Source organism: Glycine max, chromosome 3, assembly GCF_000004515.6.
Source record: "Glycine max cultivar Williams 82 chromosome 3, Glycine_max_v4.0, whole genome shotgun sequence".
Classification (NCBI taxonomy): domain Eukaryota; kingdom Viridiplantae; phylum Streptophyta; class Magnoliopsida; order Fabales; family Fabaceae; genus Glycine; species Glycine max.
In genome coordinates, this window is record NC_016090.4 from 36707887 (window position 1) to 36729176 (window position 21290).

At 34.7% G+C, this 21290-nt stretch overlaps 3 protein-coding genes across 4 annotated transcripts; all 3 read right to left on the reverse strand.

The window, feature by feature from the left end:
* Positions 1-694: 694 nt before the first annotated feature.
* On the reverse strand, positions 695-7465 carry LOC100810545 (DNA-binding protein SMUBP-2). 2 transcript variants are annotated; one of them, XM_014773766.3, is made up of 16 exons: positions 7448-7465; positions 7111-7285; positions 6877-6981; positions 6492-6560; positions 6135-6224; positions 5933-6016; positions 5367-5531; positions 4331-4518; positions 3871-4000; positions 3582-3635; positions 3116-3373; positions 2258-2464; positions 1987-2090; positions 1494-1638; positions 1247-1381; positions 695-1155 (listed from the first exon to the last, which is right to left on the reverse strand). In XM_014773766.3, exons 2-16 carry the CDS (start codon positions 7201-7203, stop codon positions 979-981), a joined length of 2004 nt encoding a protein of 667 aa, XP_014629252.1. In that variant the 5' UTR covers positions 7204-7285; positions 7448-7465; the 3' UTR covers positions 695-978. The 2 variants fall into 2 exon arrangements, with proteins under 2 accessions (XP_014629252.1, XP_006576834.1); XM_006576771.4 differs by lacking the exon at positions 7448-7465 and having other exon boundaries at positions 3871-3943; positions 7111-7313.
* Positions 7466-9281: 1816 nt separating this feature from the next.
* Positions 9282-13704, reverse strand: LOC100820498 (oligopeptide transporter 5). The gene is made up of 2 exons (XM_003520477.5): positions 12392-13704; positions 9282-12046 (listed from the first exon to the last, which is right to left on the reverse strand). The coding sequence occupies exons 1-2, from the start codon at positions 12479-12481 to the stop codon at positions 9800-9802; spliced, it is 2337 nt and encodes a 778-aa protein (XP_003520525.1). The 5' UTR covers positions 12482-13704; the 3' UTR covers positions 9282-9799.
* Positions 13705-14870: 1166 nt separating this feature from the next.
* Positions 14871-19623, reverse strand: LOC100811618 (adenylosuccinate synthetase 2, chloroplastic). Its single transcript, XM_003521140.5, has 4 exons — positions 19193-19623; positions 17746-18438; positions 15606-15917; positions 14871-15402 (listed from the first exon to the last, which is right to left on the reverse strand). The coding sequence occupies exons 1-4, from the start codon at positions 19475-19477 to the stop codon at positions 15232-15234; spliced, it is 1461 nt and encodes a 486-aa protein (XP_003521188.1). The 5' UTR covers positions 19478-19623; the 3' UTR covers positions 14871-15231.
* Between the last annotated feature and the right edge of the window lie 1667 nt (positions 19624-21290).

Consider the following 21290-nt stretch of genomic DNA (forward strand, 5'->3'; position numbering starts at 1 on the left):
AACCAAAAACGAGAATTTCAAAAAAAAAAAACATGGAACCATGGCTAGCCTTATTCGGCCCAAAACCCGTAGAAGGCTTAGTTAAACTAAAAAAATTAGACATTTATTTCTTGCACTTCAACTATTGCATCATGCACCTCCCATTAAATGAGAGTGCAAGATAAAATAGCCCAAAAATTACTAGTAAACAATTAAAGGTCCAAAAATATGATGGCCCATCATGGTTAAACCAGCTTGTTTGACCCACAACCAGTAAAGGGCAGGCTTAAAAAATACTGACCCACAATTAAATTAGCCGGACCCAAAAATATAATGACCCATAGCTCGAATTGATAGCTTAGTTCATCACGATGGTTGAAATTTATTAAAATTCGGAAAATTTGATGGATCTCATATTTTATTTAATTTTTTTCTTTTGATTTTATAGTGTGCTTCTAGCATTATTCCAATAATATCTTATCCCACTTGGTAAAGTTGGCTAGGTACAATTGAGTTTAGTAAAAAATCCAAATTTTAAAGGATATATTCACCATGATATCCCTTTTAATAATGTCTTCTAATGTCCTTAGTCCCCCCCTCAATTCCTTTTTCTGTAACATTAAAAACCATGCAATCTATTCCCTTGATAATAGAAGTTTAGAAGAAGTATTTTAAATTAAAACTGGCATGGTTACAATTTACAAGTATCATATACTACATATGAAAAAGATTACGTAAATAGAAGGGACTACTCCAAGTCCACATTATTCTGAAAGTAATATTGTTTCTTAACAAAATCAAAGTAATAACATTAGTAGATACCAAGAATTTTTTTCTTCTACATAAAATGGTTCTATAAAAACTATCAACCTTTTTCCATTCCAAATAGCTCAGGAAAGATTTGAGAAACCTACACAGATCTACTAGCAACATCACCAAAATCAACAAATTGATCACATGAGAGTGCGACAATAGAAATCTTAACCCTGTGAATCTGGCCTACTCATTCTGGTACTCAGATGCACTTAGATATTCACCATGCTCCTCAAAATACTCAATCAATCGCTTTAGAAATCCGTCACCACTGACTGTCTCTGTGTCACAGACAAGACAGCATTGCCTTCTGGACCGTGTCACAGCCACATTCATTCGCCGGCGATCACTCAGAAAGCCAACCTGAAACATATTTCCAAATCTCTCTTATTCTTCACAGCATGCTACCAAAATCTGCCACATAACACATATATAACAGCCTTGTTAGAAATACCTCTTTTTTTGAATTTGATCGAACCATTGATATAATAATGGCTTCCTTCTCCCTTCCCTGGAATCCATCAACTGTTGAGATTTCAACATCCTTCAGCTGGTCCTCCTTGTTTTTCAACATCTTGAGTAAAACAACCTGAAAAACATCTACCATATTGCCATCCTTCACAGAACTACTAGAATACTAAGCCTGTGCCTACAGAACATTTATAATAAAGATTCACACTTCACATAGAACAATTTCATACCTGTGCAGCATACGGAGTAATAATTCCAATATCAGAAGGAAGCACCCCACTTTGCACTAGTCTCTTTGCGTGAGTCACGGTAACCTCAGCTTCACCTTCATTAAAGGTGCTATCTTCTTCATCTTTCTTTTCTTCCATGTCACATCTGAATCTCATCAATATAAGCAGTTTGATCACATTCTGTTTGGAAACAAACTCCCAAGGATATCAAACAATCTATATTTAATTCATATGAAATATAATGAATTCTTTCTCCTAAGCTTCCTCATACCAGTTTGGTCATATGCTAATTGCAAAATTCTTGATTAGATAGAAGAAACCAGTATACTAATTGCTGAATATAGATTATTCAAAACACCAAATAATTATAAACAAAATGATGGTATATCAATTTTCATTAGGAAGAGAATGGCATGCCTTAATTCCACATGTCCCTCCTAATCAAGCAGTTCTGAGAAGATAGAGTTTTCAACAAGGAAATAATCCAACATACCCAGCTGTGTCTATGAGAAGGAGGGTTGGTTCAGTAGAATTTGTCCGCTTCACACCCTCAAGATCATATAACATATGCGCAGTAACACTTGGATGAGCCTTGATCTGTTATCACAAAATGCCATGCATAATGATCAAATAAAATGTTCACCCCTCCCCCCAACATAATATAATTTTACAGTTCAGGATTGATAAATTATGCTTTGTAGTGGCATATAAAGATTGCTTTACAGTGATGCAATCTTGAGACAAGCTTAAAAAACTAGGAGTACCTTACTGTTGTAAAGCTCTTTAGAAGACCAATCCATGATAAGTTCATGCATACGATACTGGATTGTAAGCATTGATGTGATTTCATCTCCATACATTTCTGCAAGTCGTTCAAAGAGCGTTCTTCCTAAGCCTTTCTTCTCGGCTTCAACACTTTGAATGGTTGGAGGAAGTTGAAGATGGTCCCCTGCAAGTATACATCTTGAACCCTAAAACAATGAACTCTTCATTTAATTCATTATAATCAAAACAACACCATGTAATGATTAGAAGGATATATATTTTAATGCTGAATCAAACCCAGATGTAGTATCAAGCTTTTAGTTTTTCCAGTCTAGAGCAACTTTTCTTTTGTAAAAGACTACATTTTGGTATTTAACTTCCCTTATAAGACTTTCAATTTAATTCAGTTCAGTTTGATATTTGATTTATATCTTTTATACATTCTGTTGTGTTGAATCCGGGACACTATACAAGACTATTGGAGAACTGGAGGATACTGTCGGGAAACACTTTCTCTTATAATCATCATCAAAGTAAAAATCAGTTCAGGATCAGTAGTAGTACTTAATGCAATAAAACTAAAAATATTTTTAGTTTTCAAATTCTGGTGCGATTTTACTGTCTTAAATAAACCAACCTTGTTTTTATTTCAATATATGTTGGGGTTCCTAACAATATCACTTCTTCATTTTCCCTCCCTCTCCCACCTACCACACACTGGTGGTAATATGAAGTGTTCAAACAGCAATAAAACATGACATGTGCTTGTAATCAGAAGATAAAAAGAAGTCTGAAATCTGAATGCAGTAGTGTTATGAATAACATCAAGTACAGTGACATATTCTTTTTCACACTACCTTCAGTATAGGTATCCAGCATGCTATCTCAAGTGCTTGAGCAGCTTCATCAATAATCACCAAATCAAATGAAGTGCTGTCTAGTTTTTTAGAGAAAGCCCCAATCAAAGTAGTTAATATTACATCTGCACTTTTAAGTACATCTGTTACAGCAAGCTGCTGCCTTTTACGTTCTTCTTTGGATAGAGTCCTAAGTTCCCTTTGTATGTCCTTTCTAGTATTTCTGTCTTTGGTTTTCAGCAGCTTTCCATTCAATGCCTGAAAAAAATAGGCTATATCAGGTGAAAAGTAATATTGCATAATTATATATTTAAGCTAACATGAAGTTAATGCTGACATCAATGATAGCATCTGAAGTAACACTCCCAGAAACATCAGCTAGATGAAATTAACAATGTTGGTAAATGGTAATAAAATCACAATGAAAATTAAGATTCAGATTTGCAACTTTTGCTCTAAAACTTACCTTCATTTCTTTCCGAATGTCATTTGCAAGACCACTATTATCTCCTCGTAGTACCTAATATCAGAGAAATTCAATAAGGAATGGTGAAAACATAGTGTGATCTGTGACATAAAACATTGCATTTGAAGAATGCCAAATACTAAGTAACTCAATCCATCATCTGACACATTGTTTAAAGAATATGTATAACATGACATAAATTTTGACATTTTACTGATGCTATTGTGGAATGGTAATAAAAATATTGGATAGAAATAATTTAGTGTTTAGATAAGTTGCCACTATGTACCTGAGCATCCAGCGCACTGTCCAATACTTGAGGCAATAAACGTGCAGGATGACCCACTCTCACCAGCTTAACTCTAGCAGAAAACGTCATCATGAATGAGTATAAAGTATCAACAAATGATTTTACACACCTGATAAAACCAAACCAAACCAAATGGAGAAAGCACATCTCACCAGAGAGTGGGGAAAAACAACAAAAAGTAAATAAGAACAGAAACATTAAAAAAAAAATGGTTTCCAAATTATAAACTTCACAAGACATTACTTTCTGAAGGTGGTGAATTTTGTAAGAACGTATTCCTTTTCTTCTAAATTACTGGTTCTGTGGACAAATGTTTTACAATAGCAGACATTGCTTATCTATGTTGTCAGATGTTAAAGCTACCATTACAAGTCACAGCACTCCAATCTGAGTAAAACCAGTCAATTATTATAGGGCCAAACAGAATCAAATATTGTACCTATGTGGAACTAGCCGCTCAACAATGTTGTCCACAGCAATATTTGAGGCAGCACAAGCAAGAATCTTAGATCCACGTTTCACTTCTTGTAATATAATTTCTACAACTGTTGTAGTTTTTCCCGTTCCAGGTGGTCCATGCAACAAGAACACATTCTTCGATGATAGAGCTTTTGAAACTGCTTCTTTCTTTGGAGATAAAAACAGAAATACATAATTTTGTGAACACAAGGCAGACGTGCAAAGCAGAAAAAGATGAACTAATTGTGTAAAAATATCACTCTTATAATAACAGGTATATTCTGCATTGGTTAATTGATACAACAAGAAGCCGCTCGAATTTGACTATAATACAGAGCATGTCCTAGAAATGTGTAATATTCTAGCTTATTTATCCGGTGGTGATGAATAAAATTCATGTAACTTCAGGCCAAAATAGTGAGTTTTTTTAGCTATGATTAGACAACAAATAGAACCCTAAAGTTGTATTCTTTTAATTCCTGTGATATTTGTCATAGATTTTAAAGTAATCCAGTTAAGACCATAAAAATAATAAGAAATTTCAAAAATTGAGAATGGTTCAAAATGTAAAATAATTATTATGAAATATTTTTTAGAATCAGGATTTAGAATGCTTGAAGAAAAAATATCTAACATGGTTGAGCACTCAAGTGACTAATGAAGTAAATATTTCCAATTCTGTAGTGTAAGAATTTAACACTTTCTGAATGTTAACAATAGAGTGGTAAATGTTCCCAAACTGAAAATAGTTTTGCTAGGAGTGCCTAAATCACAAATCTTTTAGTTTCCCTAAAGAAAAAGACCTATTCACAGCAATAGGCATAAAGTGTAACTAATACAGAAATATTCTTTCTGTACCAAAGAAAAAGCTTTATGCTAATTATAAAGGAACAAGAAACCGTAAATGAAATGATACATTGAATGAAAATAGATTACAGAAAGTAGAAAACTAATTGGAAAAAAACATAAAAAAAATTAACAAATAAAGTGACTGAGCAAGAAATTAGGTTACACACCTGGGAGTGATCAAGATTTTTATTAAAGGGAGTGGAAGATACATCCTTCTTGGACACTGTTGGTGGCCTCTCCCCAAACAAGACAGGAATCAGATCAGAGGCAGGACCCTTGTGCACTCCTTTACTCAACTGTATCAACGCGTCTTTCATCCTGCGATAAGTCACCTACATGAGCAACAAATATTTGCAGCACATAAGAACCTAGGAGCCAGAAATTGATCAAAAAAGGTAAAAATGCCAAGCGAGCGACATGTTATTATTTACACAACAGAAAACAATAAGCTAACTAACCAAAAGGGAGAGCAAAAGCTGCATATTAGGGTTCTCTCAGTGCTTATCAGTATTTATGCAAATCTAAAATTATAAAAAACTTCGTACCCCATTGCCCAGAGGCTCTTCGCTATGCGAAGGTATGGGGGAGGGATGTTGTATGCAAATCTAAAATTATATTCCAGCAAAATTCATGGAACCTCAGAGTAGTCATTGAATTATTTTTAATCAACCTGCATAACTACTTTATACAAGAAGAAATAAAAAGCCACCTATTTATGAACTTATCAGCATACCTCATTTGCTACTTTTTCCAGTCTTAGGGGACTGTTTAAACCGTCTTCCGGTATATCATCAAAAGCAATGGTTATTGATGAGTCCTGTTATTAATTGTATCAAACCAGTAAGTCAAATTTATATCCAAGCTGGAACCATCTGTAGCCAACAGCATGTGCAATTTTATTTTCTTTTCACAAATTGAATCAATAAGGTAGGTACCTTTAACCTGTAAACAACACCTTGTCCAAGAGCAGGAGAACCTAAATCAGCCTTGTTGAGTTTTAAAACAACAACATCATGAGTACCAAACTGCCCAAAAGAAAACCACATTAACTCCTGAATTGTAATACAATATGCATTGAATAAATAGAAAAAAAAGTCCTATCAGTAATACAAGATGGTTTTGAGGCAAGTACTTATACTGAATAACAACAGGAAGGAGGAGAGAGAGAAATGCATGAAATTACAATTAAACTAGGTTCATACAAGACAAGACTAAAATGCACAACTTTAAAGTTAGGTCAAGCAGTATGGTCAGTTTGATAGAGAACAGATAAAAGAAAGTCAATCTTTTACCTTGTGTGCAGGAAGAACATCTCCTTTTGTTGACTGGAACTCGATCAGAGACTTCCCCATAAGCCCTGTCTATTTCAGGATAAAGAAAGGAACACAAACATATGAATACCATATGAACTGAAGCTCCACTCCACTTACTACTTAAAAAATGCACAGGAAAACAAGAAAAATCAACTGTAAACATAGCTAGCTCCATTTCTTTGATACTCTTGAAATCTCAACAACAATGAAATAAGATAAACATAAACATAAAATTCCACTTCATCTAATATTTTGATATTTTTGAAATACAACGGCTTGCCTCCATTTTCAAACCAACAAATTATATGGCAGTTCAAAACAAAAGAGGAATTAGAGGAGCAGGAATAAATAAATAAAAAGTAACCTGGACATCGACGCACTTCAAGTTGAGGATTGTAGAACCCCTCTTTTGAGCAGTATCCAAATTCCTGGACGCACCAGTGGCGATCGAGCTTGAAATCTCAGCTTCCTAAGAAGCCACATGATACAAAAAAAAAAAATCGAAACCTCGTAAAACAAACCAATTTTTGAAAGTTATGATCGATTTCATGGTTGTAACAATTGCGATGATAACAGAAAAGAGAAGAAGAAAGAGTACCTTTTCCAAGTCAAGAAGAGGAGCGGTAATGGAGATGAATTGCTCCAAAGAGAGAGGCGATGCCTTCTTCTTACTTCCCGTTCCCGTTGCCATTCTCGCACTCACTGTCACCGTTAAGTGCTATCTATCGATGAGATGAGAGAGACACCAGCTGCGCCCAACGTTACTGTAAGCACTGGCAATACACATGGGAAAGTTAACACATGAAAATAACTTATTAATAAAATATTTTAACTTGACAAATTTAATATTAAATATGTTTGTTTTACTTTATTTTAATAAAATAATTATTTGTTTTATGGACTTTTAGTAAATGCTTGAAGCAATATATTATTACTATTATCAATGGAATGGAGGAGTAGAGTATAGCGGAAAAATTTAATCTCTCCCAATGAACACGTTTGGATTGCCGGTAGAATTGTTTAAACTTACGTTTCAAGAAGGAACTTCATTTATTATGCTTCGATACAGCGGTCTTGGGCTTGTGCTGCCGCAAGTACACTACATACCCAAACAAACATGTATGTAGAAAACTAAACACCAAAATAGAAGAGATGTTTATATTTAATGTTGAATCATTAATATATTATATTTGAAAAAAGATATTTGTAAATTCACAAAAATTAATTTAAACCAAAGTATACTATGGTGATCCCAACAAGCTTCTTTCATTTTCAAGTACTTAGGCAATGGCTGCCATCCTCCATTCATTTTGAATAGTATACATGTTAGCCAAAAAAAAACGTATTATTATGTATTTGGCCAAAACCAGTGCTATATGACAAATGGTCTTGTGCTAGACTCTTGGACAACATGAATGGATCTTCTTATATAGGCATAATTCTTATCATACTACTAATCAAAATCTCAAATAATATATTTGAAAAAAAAACAGCATGAGCTTCAACAGAAACTTCCTTGTATTTAACATAAAAAAATCCTTGTATTTTAGTTTTACTTGTAATTAGTGTGCTTATACATAAGTTACTATTGATTTTTTTCATATTGACGTTCTGATAATAAAATCATTTGAAAAGAAAAATAGACACAAACATTGAATAAATAATCATATCAAAATTCGTAAAATCTTATTCAAAATGTGATTGTTTTTCTCTTCAGATAACTTGATGCAAAAAGCTCAAACTAAAATTGTTTTCCCTTCTACACTTCTTTAATTTGGCATTGATTTTATTAATTCTCTTTTGACTTTTACAAGTTAAATAAGAGTTGATGTTGCTCCATCACAGTTGCTCTAATTCTTCATGACAATCTGGCGGATCTTAGCACAATTAATTTTGGAGAATTTCTTTGTGCACCCAGCAATTTTTTTTTGTACATCCAACACTTTTATTTTTTCCAAAATTATCCTTCATTTATATATACATATGGATTGACAATCCGCATTATGTAAATTTAGTATGTAAATCGTCACAAAAATAATTATGTAAATTTACATGTGCATTAAATATATAATAGAAATTAATGCACCAAAATTAATTATCATAAAATTTATTAAATAAATTTACATGTGCATTAAATATAATTAGAAATTTTAATCTTATATATAACAACATTAATTATTTTATAGCATAATTGGTTTATTAGTGTAGTTAGTTAGAACATCATATTAATAACCTGAAAGTTACATGTTTGAATCTTATATGAACCATTAATTTGTAAAACACTTTTAAAAAAAAATTGTAATATGTATGTACATATGGATTGTCAATCTATAAGCTTGCGAATTATGAATCCATAAGTTTGCCGGAATAATTTAAAAAAAAATGAAAAAATATTAGGTATAAAAAAAAAATACTTGTGTGCACAAAGAAATTCCATTAATTTTGTCATGGCGAACATTTTGTCATGGCCTTGCAACTTGATAACCATCCAAATCCTAATCAAAAACCACCATCCCCCTTTAATCTTAAGCAAGGTTTTAAAAAATAGTCTGCTATGTGATTTTAGCTGTGATGCTAAGGATTTCCACAATCGTAGTTGCATGTTTCTGCAATTTGTCATTGTTAAAGATCACCTTAAAACTTATTGACAATCGGGGCCATAACTGCAATTTATTCATAATTTCTCACAAAATTAAGGATCACGACAAAACAATAACTACAATTTTGCCCAATTTTAAAATTGTGCCAAAACTGTGGCCACAACTGCAATTTAAAACTTTCATCTTACTTAGGCAATAATAGTAGATACAAACAAACCATTTCCTCAGGGAAATCACTACAAATTCGTTTTCATCCCAAAACTCTGAAATCAGTACATCAAGTTTCAACTTGCCTATTGAGACATGGAAGATGGAAATAAGATATACTGATAGTGATAGCTTAATTACAAAGAAATCAAAGTAAAACAGATTCTTAGCTCGTTTAAAACATCTTGCTTGTTCTGCTCTCAACCTGTATATCTTATTCAATATTCCATTAGACTTTACAGTCAGCAGAGACAGAAAGTGCATACTTAGACTTCAGGTACATTTAATGGCCAAATATCATATTTACATGTGTACAGAGGAGTATATATTGAGACTTCGGGAGAGGTTAACCCCCTAAATGGAACTTCGTAGCTTGAGAGATTTGTCTCTGGCTCTTGGCCAAAGATACCCGGGGCTAACCAAAAATATATATATATCATATTCACTTCGCAATATGGGAGATGAATGCAAATATGGAAATCAGAGAAGAGGGCATCCTTTGGCATGTACATCTGGAGCTGTGGGGCATTTGGCCAAATGGCAGTGATCAGCATCAAGACCCCACCAGGTTGGACCAAAAATACCATTGGATTGGAGAGCAAAATAGAGGGCTACACCCATGAAAGCAACTCCGGCATCTAAAGCAGCTGAAAGGATATAAGTATGCCTAGCCCACCATGCCTTGAACTTTCTATAAACATAGAAATTAAAGAAGATTCCAACAATTCCCCATGTAATATAATTAACAGATCTGAATGGTGGGATATTGGATGCACCTGCAATGATGATGGGAAAGTTGATGAGTTGAATCCACTTGTGGTTGGGGAATTTTTTAGAAAGCAACCACACAGGAAGGGGTGCAAGTAGACCAATGAGGAAAAACCAATTCATCCCTGGATAAACACCATCCTTGGTAAACATTCTCTTTGGTCCTACTACTCCCCATATTATTGAAGCATTATAGAACACATCATCACCAGGGCATGTCCATGGACTACCCTTCGGCAACAATTCTTCATCACAAATGTTCTCAATAGATGTGAGAAGCCACCAAGCTGTGGCAAAGTAGACAGATGAAGCAACAACTGTGCCTACCAGCTGCACTATGAACATAGATTTAGGAGGAATTTTCATATAGTGGCCTAATTTGAAGTCACCAAGAAACCCAAGTGCCTGTACCATGCTGACATGTCCATAAGTCTTGAAGGCCACGTTAGCAAGTGGCTTTCCTGGGTAAATGAATCCAATTATCAACTCCGCAATCACGTTGAGTCCTGTCTGTATGTTTGTTGTGGCTTGAATAACCCCAATTGGCAAGGTGAAGACTAATGCAATTGTTAAAGAAAGTAAAATTCCCCACCATGGAAGTTGGAGTTGTTTGCCAAAGCCTTCACAAGCAACCAAGGCAATAACAACCATGAGAATCAAAATGGTGACAAACCACCATTCAGGGACTTGTTCATAGTTTCTCTTCATAATTCTTGTATGGACATCTCCAAGTTGTTCTTTTAGTGCTCTAGTTGTCTTCCTCCACATCTGAAGAATCATCTCTCCATGGAAGAGGGCAACGTGTGAAATAGTGGCAGTCAGAGTTGCAAAGCTAAATCCATACTCAAATGCAAAAGTGATACTAAGATAGATCTTGCTGTAATTGTTATAACTATTCAAATCAATGTCAAAAGTTTTGGGATTTAGAATCCTACTAACATTATATGTTGCACCTGTTGAGTCAAATGTGTGAGAACTAATGAGGGGAAACTTTTTAGCATCATATAAATTGCTCCAATAAGCAAGGGGAATCAAAACATAGATATCCAGCACAAATCCAATCAACATGTTGATGATGGCAAAGCCAGGTATAGCTAAAGGGCTGCCTAAAAAGCCTGCAACGGTGTTCCAATCGAGGCCAAACGAGCCGATGCCAAGGCCATTCATGCCTGAACCAATCTGTTGAGCAGTGATAGAATCTTTCCAAATCAAGCAAACAAAGGAGATAGTTGATATTGCTTGGAATAAGTACCCTGGTATAGTGTAATAGGCAAAGCTCACTACAAAAACTAGAAAAAAGAATTGGAGCCTAGTGTTTCCTCCTTTAGGCCTTTTTTCTTTTTCATGAAATGCCCTGAATAGAGACACCTGCACAAGGTTTGCAGGCCACCACATATAAGGGGAGTTAACAAGAAATCTTCTAAAAATCCCAGCCCATCCATACCCAAGCATTTGGGTTGATAGTGCTAATAAATAAGCCGCTACTGGATGGATGTTCCTATGATAGAAAGCCTTAACAATTGTGATGATGCTAATTGCATAAACACCACTAGATCCAGATGTAGCAAAGATGGTGATCAGCACATGTTCCTTCAAAGAGAATGGGCCCGGATTCAATGAAAAAGACCATTTTGTGAATGGCACTCGGATTGGTTTAGTGGAAAGAGTTGCAGCCATGAGTTTCCCAAGTGGGAGGGTAATAATCTGCGCTGAGACCGAAGAGATTTTTAAAGGGTTGGTTCTGTAGCCAAAGAATTGGTTTACAAAGGCAAGAAATACACATGATGCCAACCCCAGAACCCATGTCCGGAATGTCAGTGCTGGCTGAGTAGGATCATCAGTGATTGGAACTGTTAGCCTCACTTGCTCTATGGGACAGTCATCAACTTGAAATTCATCTTTCTCAGCATCCTCTATGACCCTCTCTTGAGACACTCCTGTGCTTGATGCCTCAGCTTCCTAACCCAAAAACAAAACAAAACAAAGGAGAACAACAAATCCCATAAACCAGCCTATCAAAACTATGACCTTTATCACGCCTTCTAATCTGCTAATTTAACCCCTTCACCACTTGCAATTAGATGGCATAAAACTTCTAAATTTGTTATTTACATACCATGTCTGGGAGATGTTCCACTATATTTACATAAAAAGGACAAAAAAAAGAAAGAAATGGATTCAAGTAAGCTAAGATGATTAATTGCAACCCAAGTGGCACTAGACAGTAACGAACATGAAAAGTACTAAGTGTTATCATTATAAGACTATAGATGAGAGAGGGAGAGGGAGAGTGAAAGTAGATACCTTTTCCAAATCAACAAGCGGGGTGGTAAGAGAAATGAATTGCTCCGAAGAGAGAGGTGATAATTTCTTATTATTGGCTCCTCTCTCCATTGCTGGCTGCTATGTAAGGATTGCAGTTACAGAACAGATAGAGAAACTTGAAACTTTTTTAGTACAAAACAGCAAGCGTGTACTTGTTGGATTGGAAAGGATATGCTCATTTCATTTCGAACCCTTTGTTGTGAGACACAATTCAAATCTTTATTTAAGATGGATAATAATTAATAAATATCTGTGAATAGTGTATGGAGTTGGAGATTGCTGCATGAACCTGGACGAAATTCTGGTATTCATGAACAACGTGCTTAACCAACTAACTAACTATTATAAATACTACTCCAGCCCCAGCATATATCTCTATCAATACTTTATCACGCCGCAAGATCAAAATTGACAGCAGATCTTCATTCTTCAACTTAATTCGTAGTATTTGTGACGAAATGAATGGGGAAAAAAATTACCACCGCTAATCAGCTTAGTGTGGCAAGAAAAGTAGGTAATGAAAAGGGGAAAGATGGATTAATGTGGGACCGAATTCTGCGGTGGGAAAGTAACAAACTTTCTCACTGGGAAAGTAAATTTTCACGGTTAGATTATTTTAGTTTTAGATCTATGGATGATCTTTTTTTTTTCGATTTTTCTTTTTTCTTATTTTTCCTTGTCTTTCTTTTTTATTCCTCCACAACAATTGTGATGATGTTAATTGCAAAAACACCACTAGATCCAGAGGTAGCAAAGATGGTGATCAGCACATGTTCCTTGAAAGAGAATGTTTGGTGGAAAGAGTTGCAGCCATGAGATTTTCAAAGGGTTCGTTCTGTAGGCAAAGAATTGGTTTACACATTATGCCAACCCCAGAATCCATGTCCGGAATGTTAGTGCTGGCTGAGTAAGATCATCAACCTTAGTTGCTCTATGGGAAAGTCATTGACTTTGAATTCATCAACCTCTCTGACCCTCTCTTGAGACACTCCTGTGCTTGATACCTCCTCAGCTTCCTAACCACTCTTTCCAACCTATCACTCTTCTAATTCAACATGAAAATCAAGTGTTATCATTATAAGACTATAGAGGAGAGAGGGAGAATGGAAGTAGATACGTTTTTTCAAATCAAGAAGCGAACTGGTAACAGAAATGAATTGCTGCCAAAGAGTTATTATTGGGCCCTCTCTCCATTGTTGCTACTATGCAGTTGCAGAACAAATAGAGAAAATTGAAACTTTGTAGTAAAATACAGCATGCCTTTACATGTTGGAATGGTTATGTTATGCTCATTTCATTTTGAGCTTTTTGTTGTGAGATTCATTCAAATCTTTATTTAACAACAACATGGATAACAAAATATCTGTTCATGGTGTATGTATGGGCTTGGAGATTTTATTACATGATTGGTTTGTGACTTCAAGCCCCGGCATATCTGTAATCTCTTTCAAAATACTTTATCACGCCGGCCCTAATATCATAATTGACAGCAAAATTCATTCTTCAACTTAGTTCATTTTCGGCAAATATTATTGATTAATTTGTTAATTTTTATTAGTGGAAGATTGTAACCCATTATCTCTTCCTTCTCCTTAATTCATATTTTCGTGATAAACATTTTTGGGCTTCTTTTCTTAAAAGGAGAAGATGGATCATCGCAACTTTAAAAATTCTTAATTAAAATGATTAAATAAAGTTTACTCACCAGTGCACCACCTCTCTTTTTTATAAAAAACAGTACCACCTAATCACGGGTTTTGATTGATTTTTCTGAAAATTATAAAACTGAAGCACGGTGGGAAAACCACATTATTAGGAATCTTTTTTCATAATTGTGTTGTTTAGAAGTATTATATTTTTTATAATTTAAAATTTTCTTATTTTCAATTATTTCTTTAAAATATTATCATGTCAAGATATTCATTTGATTTGTTTGAGATTTTATAATTCAATAATATAATTGGATTATATTATACCTTAAGTTAACGAGATGAATCGCAATAATTGTGATGGAATTCCTTCTCGTTGGACCCCCCGCTGCTTTAACATTATCCCCATCATAAATCATGACCAGTGATATTAAAAAAAAAGAGCTAAATTAGTATTTGGGCACCTTTTGTTGAAAAAAACAAAATCCTTGGGACACTTGATACTAGATTCTTAGCCTCCAGCCTTTGTCACGTTCACCAATCACTTAGACTTTGGTAAAGAAGAAATGAAGTAGAAAGAAAGAAAGTTTTAAAAATTAGTGAGTCCTACCCCTTTGTCATACTACTTTAGTTTATATATTTCTTTTTTCCATTTCCTTTCCTTCCTTTTCACTCTACCAAACTAACCCTTATCAAGTCATGATGTCTTTAAAAAAAGCCAAAAATAACTTACCATTTCTCAACCAAACAAATGATAAGTGAGAATAAAGATTGCACAGAGCAGCAAAACCATGATGCAACTTTGTAGATAGTTGAAAGCTAAAAGCATTTGGGTGGTGGCTACAAGTACATCATTATTTTCCCGCTACATGAATACTACCGCAACAAGGGCAGATGTTATCATCATACATCTAATTCATACTCATCATTCCGACAAGTATTGCATAACTAGACTGTGAACACCTTGTATCAAATTTATATATAAAAAAAAAAAAACCCCAAAAAATGCCAATGATGTCGGCTAACAACATAATACATCATGTAGCTGATCCTCACTAGTCACTACAAATGTGTTCATATCCCAAAAAAACTGAGTTAACGGGAATAGACACCTCTACCGCAAAAAGCCTCAACTTACCTATAGAGGCATCCAGATCCTCCAATGTGAACTCATTTGTATATGAGAGCATCACGTCCAGGCCCAATACCAATGTAGTGAATAGGGACCCCCACAAGTTCTTCTATCCTTTCCACATACAGCCTTGCAGCCTTTGGAAGGTCAGAATAGTTTCTTATGGAAGATATATCAGATTTCCATCCAGGAAGTACTTCATATTCCACCTAAAACATGAAGACAAATAACCATAAGAGAATGCAATGCAAATTCCCAAAAATTAAGGACCTTTACCTTCCTTGAAAAACCTGTTACTTCACATTTTTGTTTATATTAGTCATATATCAAATAGAAGCATTTGGTTATGTGATCCAGAATTAGAGTGAAGGTGGGGGAATAATGATGTGGATGGGAAAGATAGAGAAGTTACCTTCAGTTGCTCAAGAAGACGAAGATCTGAAGGGAATGATTTGATTGGGGTGCCATCAGCAAGTTTGTAATAGACACCTAACTGTATTTCTTCAAGATCTGATAAAACATCTAGCTTGGTAAGATTCAACGATGAGAAACCGTTGATCTGACAAGAGTATTTCAGTGCAACTAAATCGAGCCAGCCACACCGTCGAGGGCGGCCAGTAGTTGTGCCAAACTCCTGCCCAGCAAATCTGAGGAGGTCACCTCCTGAACCCAAAATTTCAGTTGGAAAAGGACCAGAACCAACTCTTGTAGTGTATGCCTTCACCTGCACAGCCAAAATAAAATCCATAAACCATTCTTCATGAGTTAATTATGCTTAATTTGTTGACATTATTTAAATACAAAAAAACAGAAACAACTTGAAGTTCCTGAGCTAAGAGTTTGGCAGTAAGGAACAATTATTGATAAGAAACTGATAGATGGGGGAAAGGTGTATGTTAGTTGTCAGTTAGTTAGGATAGCTAGGATAACTAACTGTTAGTTAGTTAAGAAACTATAAATAGTCAATTAGAGGGAAGTTAGAATGGGGGATTAGGAAGTGGAGGGTGGTGAGACCTCGAAACTCGTCTGTATTTTGTCTTAGGTGTTGGAGGCATAATAATAATAATACACATTCTCTTCCTCTGTTTTTGGTCCAGTTCTATCAACTCGTATTAGAGCTCCGATCTTGGAACGTAGAATCATTAATGGTGACGAAGGCAAACACGAGAATGGAGATATGCATGGAAGCCATGGAGAAAGTGATATAAGAGAATCGCGAAGCAGTGGAATCGCGTTTGAGTTCGATCGAAGGGATGATACAAAGGTTGGCAGCAGCATGGGAGAAAAAATCTCCTACTACAAACGTTCACACAGCTGACATGAGCGGAGGAAATGAGGGCATTGCGGCGCATGACGACAATCGATGGAGGAATTTGGAAATGCCCATATTCGATGGTGAGGATCCTATGGACTGGTTGACAAAGATCGAAAGATATTTCCGGTTGTGCGCCGTAAGGGAAGAGGCAAGCTAGAGGCTGTAATGGTTGCGATGGACGGGGAAGCTCTGGGTTGGTTCCAATGGTGGGAATCTTGGAATCCAAACCACTCTTGGGATGGATTCAAGATTGCTGTCACCCAAAGGTTTCAAGCTCCTAGCCTGGGAAATCCTTTTCAAGTGTTGATGGCATTGGAACAAGAAGAGACAGTGCAAGGATTCATAGGCCAATTTGAGAAGTGCGTCGGAATGGTGAAGAGGTTGGAGGAGCCATTTCTGGTGGAAGTGTTCCTCAAGGGGTTAAAGGAAGAAATTAGCACTGAGGTAAGGCTTCATGAACCAAAGAATTTGATGGAAGCTATGGTTAAGGATCAAAGAGTGGAGGATAAGAACAGAGTTTTAGGGAAGTTACTCTTGAGTAATAGCCAGGGGTATAATCTGCAGAAACCCAATTATTCGGGTCAGAAATTTGTAAGGGATTGGCAACGAGCAAATAGTAAGGTAGCTGATCCTACTAATGTTGCTAAAACAGGATCCAGTGGATGGCAAGGTAGAAGTATCATCCATAATTTGTCACCATGGAAGTAAATGAGAAAATGAGGAAAGAAGAATGTTTCACTTGTGAAGAAAAGTATAATCCTGCTCATGTGTGTAAGAATAAACAGTTCAGATTAATGATTATGGAAGAAGAGGATGAAGGAGACCCTTGCTTATGAAATGCAGGCTATTTTCCTCAACTTGACCTTGAGGACAAGGTCCATCTTGAAGGGGAGTATTGATAGATGGGGGAAAGGTGTATGTTAGCTGTCAGTTAGTTAGGATAGCTGGGATAACTAACTGTTAGTTAGTTAAGAAACTATAAATAGTCAATTAGAGGGAAGTTAGAATGGGGGATTAGGAAATGGAGGGTGGTGAGACCTCAAAACTCATCTGTATTCTGTCTTAGGTGTTGGAGGCATCATAATAATAATAATACACATTCTCTTCCTCTGTTTTTGGTCCAGTTCTATCAGAAACACAGACTTCTTTTTGGGTCAGACAGTTGAGACAAAATACAAAAGATTACCAACAACTCCAATAAAAAATTAAAAAAAAAAAAAGATAAATATCCACGTACCACTCCTATTAAATCACCAAGTACCCTTGGAGCAATACCAAGACCAGTGCATATCCCACCAGCTGATGGGCTAGAAGAAGTAACAAAGGGATAAGTTCCAAAATCAATGTCCAACATGGTAGCTTGTCCTCCTTCAACCAAAATCTTCTTCTTTTGTTCTATGGCGTCATTCATGACAAGCACAGTATCAGCAATAAAGGGCTCCAACCTCTCGGCATACCTCTTGTATTTTTCAACTTCTTCCCTGAGCATATATGGGCCATAGTTAAAATCTTTGAACCTCAATGCTGCATCTGACAATATAAGATCAAGCTTCTGAGGGAAAGTATCCATGTGCCTCAAATCACCCACTCGGAGGCCATTACGGTTAACCTTGCTGGAGTAGCAGGGTCCAATGCCTCTCTTTGTGGTGCCAATGAAGGATTTAGCAAGCTCCGCTTCTCTTAGCCCATCCACCACTTGGTGGAAATCAAACAACAGGTGAGCACGATCAGATATCAATATCCTTCCCTTGCAAGAGACCCCGTTCGATTCAAGACCGTCAATCTCCTTAAACAACCCCGGCAGGTGCACTACAACTCCATTCCCAATAACACACAGAGTATCCTCATTGAGAATACCAGAAGGAACAAGATGAAGAGCAAACTTTTTCCCTTCTGCGTTGTAAATAGTATGCCCAGCATTAGCTCCACCCTGAGAACACATAATAATCACAAATTATCAGTGCAAAATAACAATTTGAAAAACCAAACATATCCACAAACACCAAGCAAAGCCAATCTCAATACACCAAAAATAATTCCTAAAATAAATAGCATCGCTATCTGAAATTACAAAAATGCCGTTATAGCCCTTGAAATTACCAAGGGTCAATCCTTTTTAAGAGAAAACACTCTCTAATGGACTCCGTCAAAATTCATTCGAAACTATAAAATCATGTGTAGTACTCATTAAATAAGAAGCCAGACCCAAAAATTTCATGATTTCCAATAAATAAATTCCAACCAAGAGTAAAAAGTGTGTTCAAAAGAATGTGTTAAGAGAGTATTGCTAACATTTCTCTCATTTTAAACATTATTTTTGTAACATCATGAACTCAAAAGTCAAAGTGTCAAACCACCACCCTTTGGTAACATGGAAGAGCTAAAATAAACATTTATTTGATAATGACAAAGACAAAAAATGACATCTCTGTAATTTCAGGGATAAAATTGACAGGCCTCCCAATTCCAGGTTCAATTTATTGTACTTCTCACAATAAATTAAAATATCAAAAACCTTAATAAAAATACACTGATTCAGTTAAACCACAGAGCAATCAACCCTAACAGCAACACTGCCACCAAAACACACACACACACTAATTCAATCGGCTTTCCGAACGACCCACGATTTGAAAAAAGGGAAAAGACGCGAAGAGTGAAAAAGAAGAGAACTTTGGCAGAACCTGGCAGCGAGCAACGATTTCGAAGTGTTGGGCCAATATGTCAACGAGCTTCCCTTTGCCCTCGTCGCCCCACTGGCAGCCAAGCACGCCGGAGACCTGGCTCAGTTCGCCGATGCGGCAGCCGGAGGTGTCGGCGGCGGCGAGCTTGGTGGGGGGAGGCGCGACGGGCTTCGCGGAGCACACGACGACGTTTCGAGTGGTGGGGCGAACTTGGCGGAGGGAGATGCTGCGCTGAGGGTTGCATATTGCGTGAGAATCAAGGGTCAGTGATGAGATGGTGTTCATTGTAAATGTGAATGTTAAACACACGCACGATAAACAGAGACAAGAGAGTGAAAAACACAAACACAACAAGGGCACAAAGGCTGCGTTGTGTTGTGTATTTTATACTTCAATCAGGCCAACTTTTTTTTATTTTTTTTGACAAGGATACTTCAAAGTCTTAGATTTTACGACGAGCAATAAGTAAGATATGATTCCCTTCAATCTTATTATAGTAATAAATTTCGTATAACAAGAAAAATTAAGTCATATAGTAAAAATAACTGGGAATGGGATGCATCGGATTGGATTTTCAAAGATTTTAAAAAAATATTGAGACATTTACTTAAAATTATATAAATAAGTCTTGTAATATTTAATTACAATTTTTAAAATTTTTATAACTTAAAAAATTATAAAAATTTCATGTGATTTATTGATTTTGATTAAATTATATATTTTTCATATTTAAATGTATTATTTTTGCAAAAAGTCAATAATCAAAAGTATATTAAATATAATTACATTAAAAATAAAGAAGTTGATTGTTTATATTTTTAATTGAGCCAGTGTTACATACACAAATTAATTTATGATTTTGAGGCATATATATTTTAATTAATTATTTTTTACTTAAAATATTAAATATATACACAAAATGGACATACACAAATAAGTCGTAATATTTTTAATACTAATTTGTGTAGACATTGAGTATATTATTATTACATTTAAAAGTATTATTTGAACATTTTTATTTAAATCACAATAAACTTGTTCTTATAAATAAAATAATAAATATAAATATTTGTGGGTTACCTGTGTGTTAGTATAAATAATTTCAAATGTATGAAATAATTCTTGTTATTCGAAATTTATTCAATTGATATCGAAAAAAGGTAGAGTGTGCAGGATTTGTTTGTAGATATCAGGGAAAAAAGTTTATTCTATATTAATATTTGAATTTGGGAATTCTTTATTTTATTTTTGTGTATGATATATGAAAAAGTTAATTTGATATTGAAAATTAATTGATAAATAAACAACAACATCTCTGCAAATTAATTTTTTTTATTTTTTTTTTTTGTAAATTTTTTTATTTTATTCCTTGTAAAATGTGTTTATTTTATTTTTTTATTCTTAAAACACTATAAATAATATTTTTTTACTCTTTAAAGTATTTTAAGAATAAAAAATAAAATAAACACATTTTATAAAAATTAAAGAAAAAAATTACAAGAACAAAAATAAAAAAATACTAGATTATAAGAACGAAAAATATATTTAAGTCTAAATTAGAAAACAACATTGATTTCTATATACCTAAATTCTAGGTGCTGATTAAAAATAACTAAATTGAATTCTAAGTGACATTAAAAAAAGGAATTGAAAAATTCCTAAGATAAAAGAGTAGATAAAGAAAAAAAAAATAACAAATATAATAGATGAAGAAGAAGATAAATACAATAAAAAAAAATAAATGATGAAGAAGAAACACATAAATAAAAGTGAGAGCAAGGAAGACACTAATGTTTTATTTCATACATACATATATTTATGATAACTTTAAGAATATCTACTCAAACATTTCAGCATGCAAAATCATATCAATTTTTTTACTAATCTTAGAATGTTTTAAAAACGATAATTGAGATAAACTCTCAAAGCACTTTGCACAAATCACGTAGCTAGGCAATAGACAATTTGTTTGTATCTATTATTGATAAAGGAATGTTGTCAATAAGTAAACAATATAAAATGAACTAATAATAAAAAAGAATTTCCAAATAAATTATAAAAATAGGATATCAAGAAATATAAGTTGGAGAGATAAAGT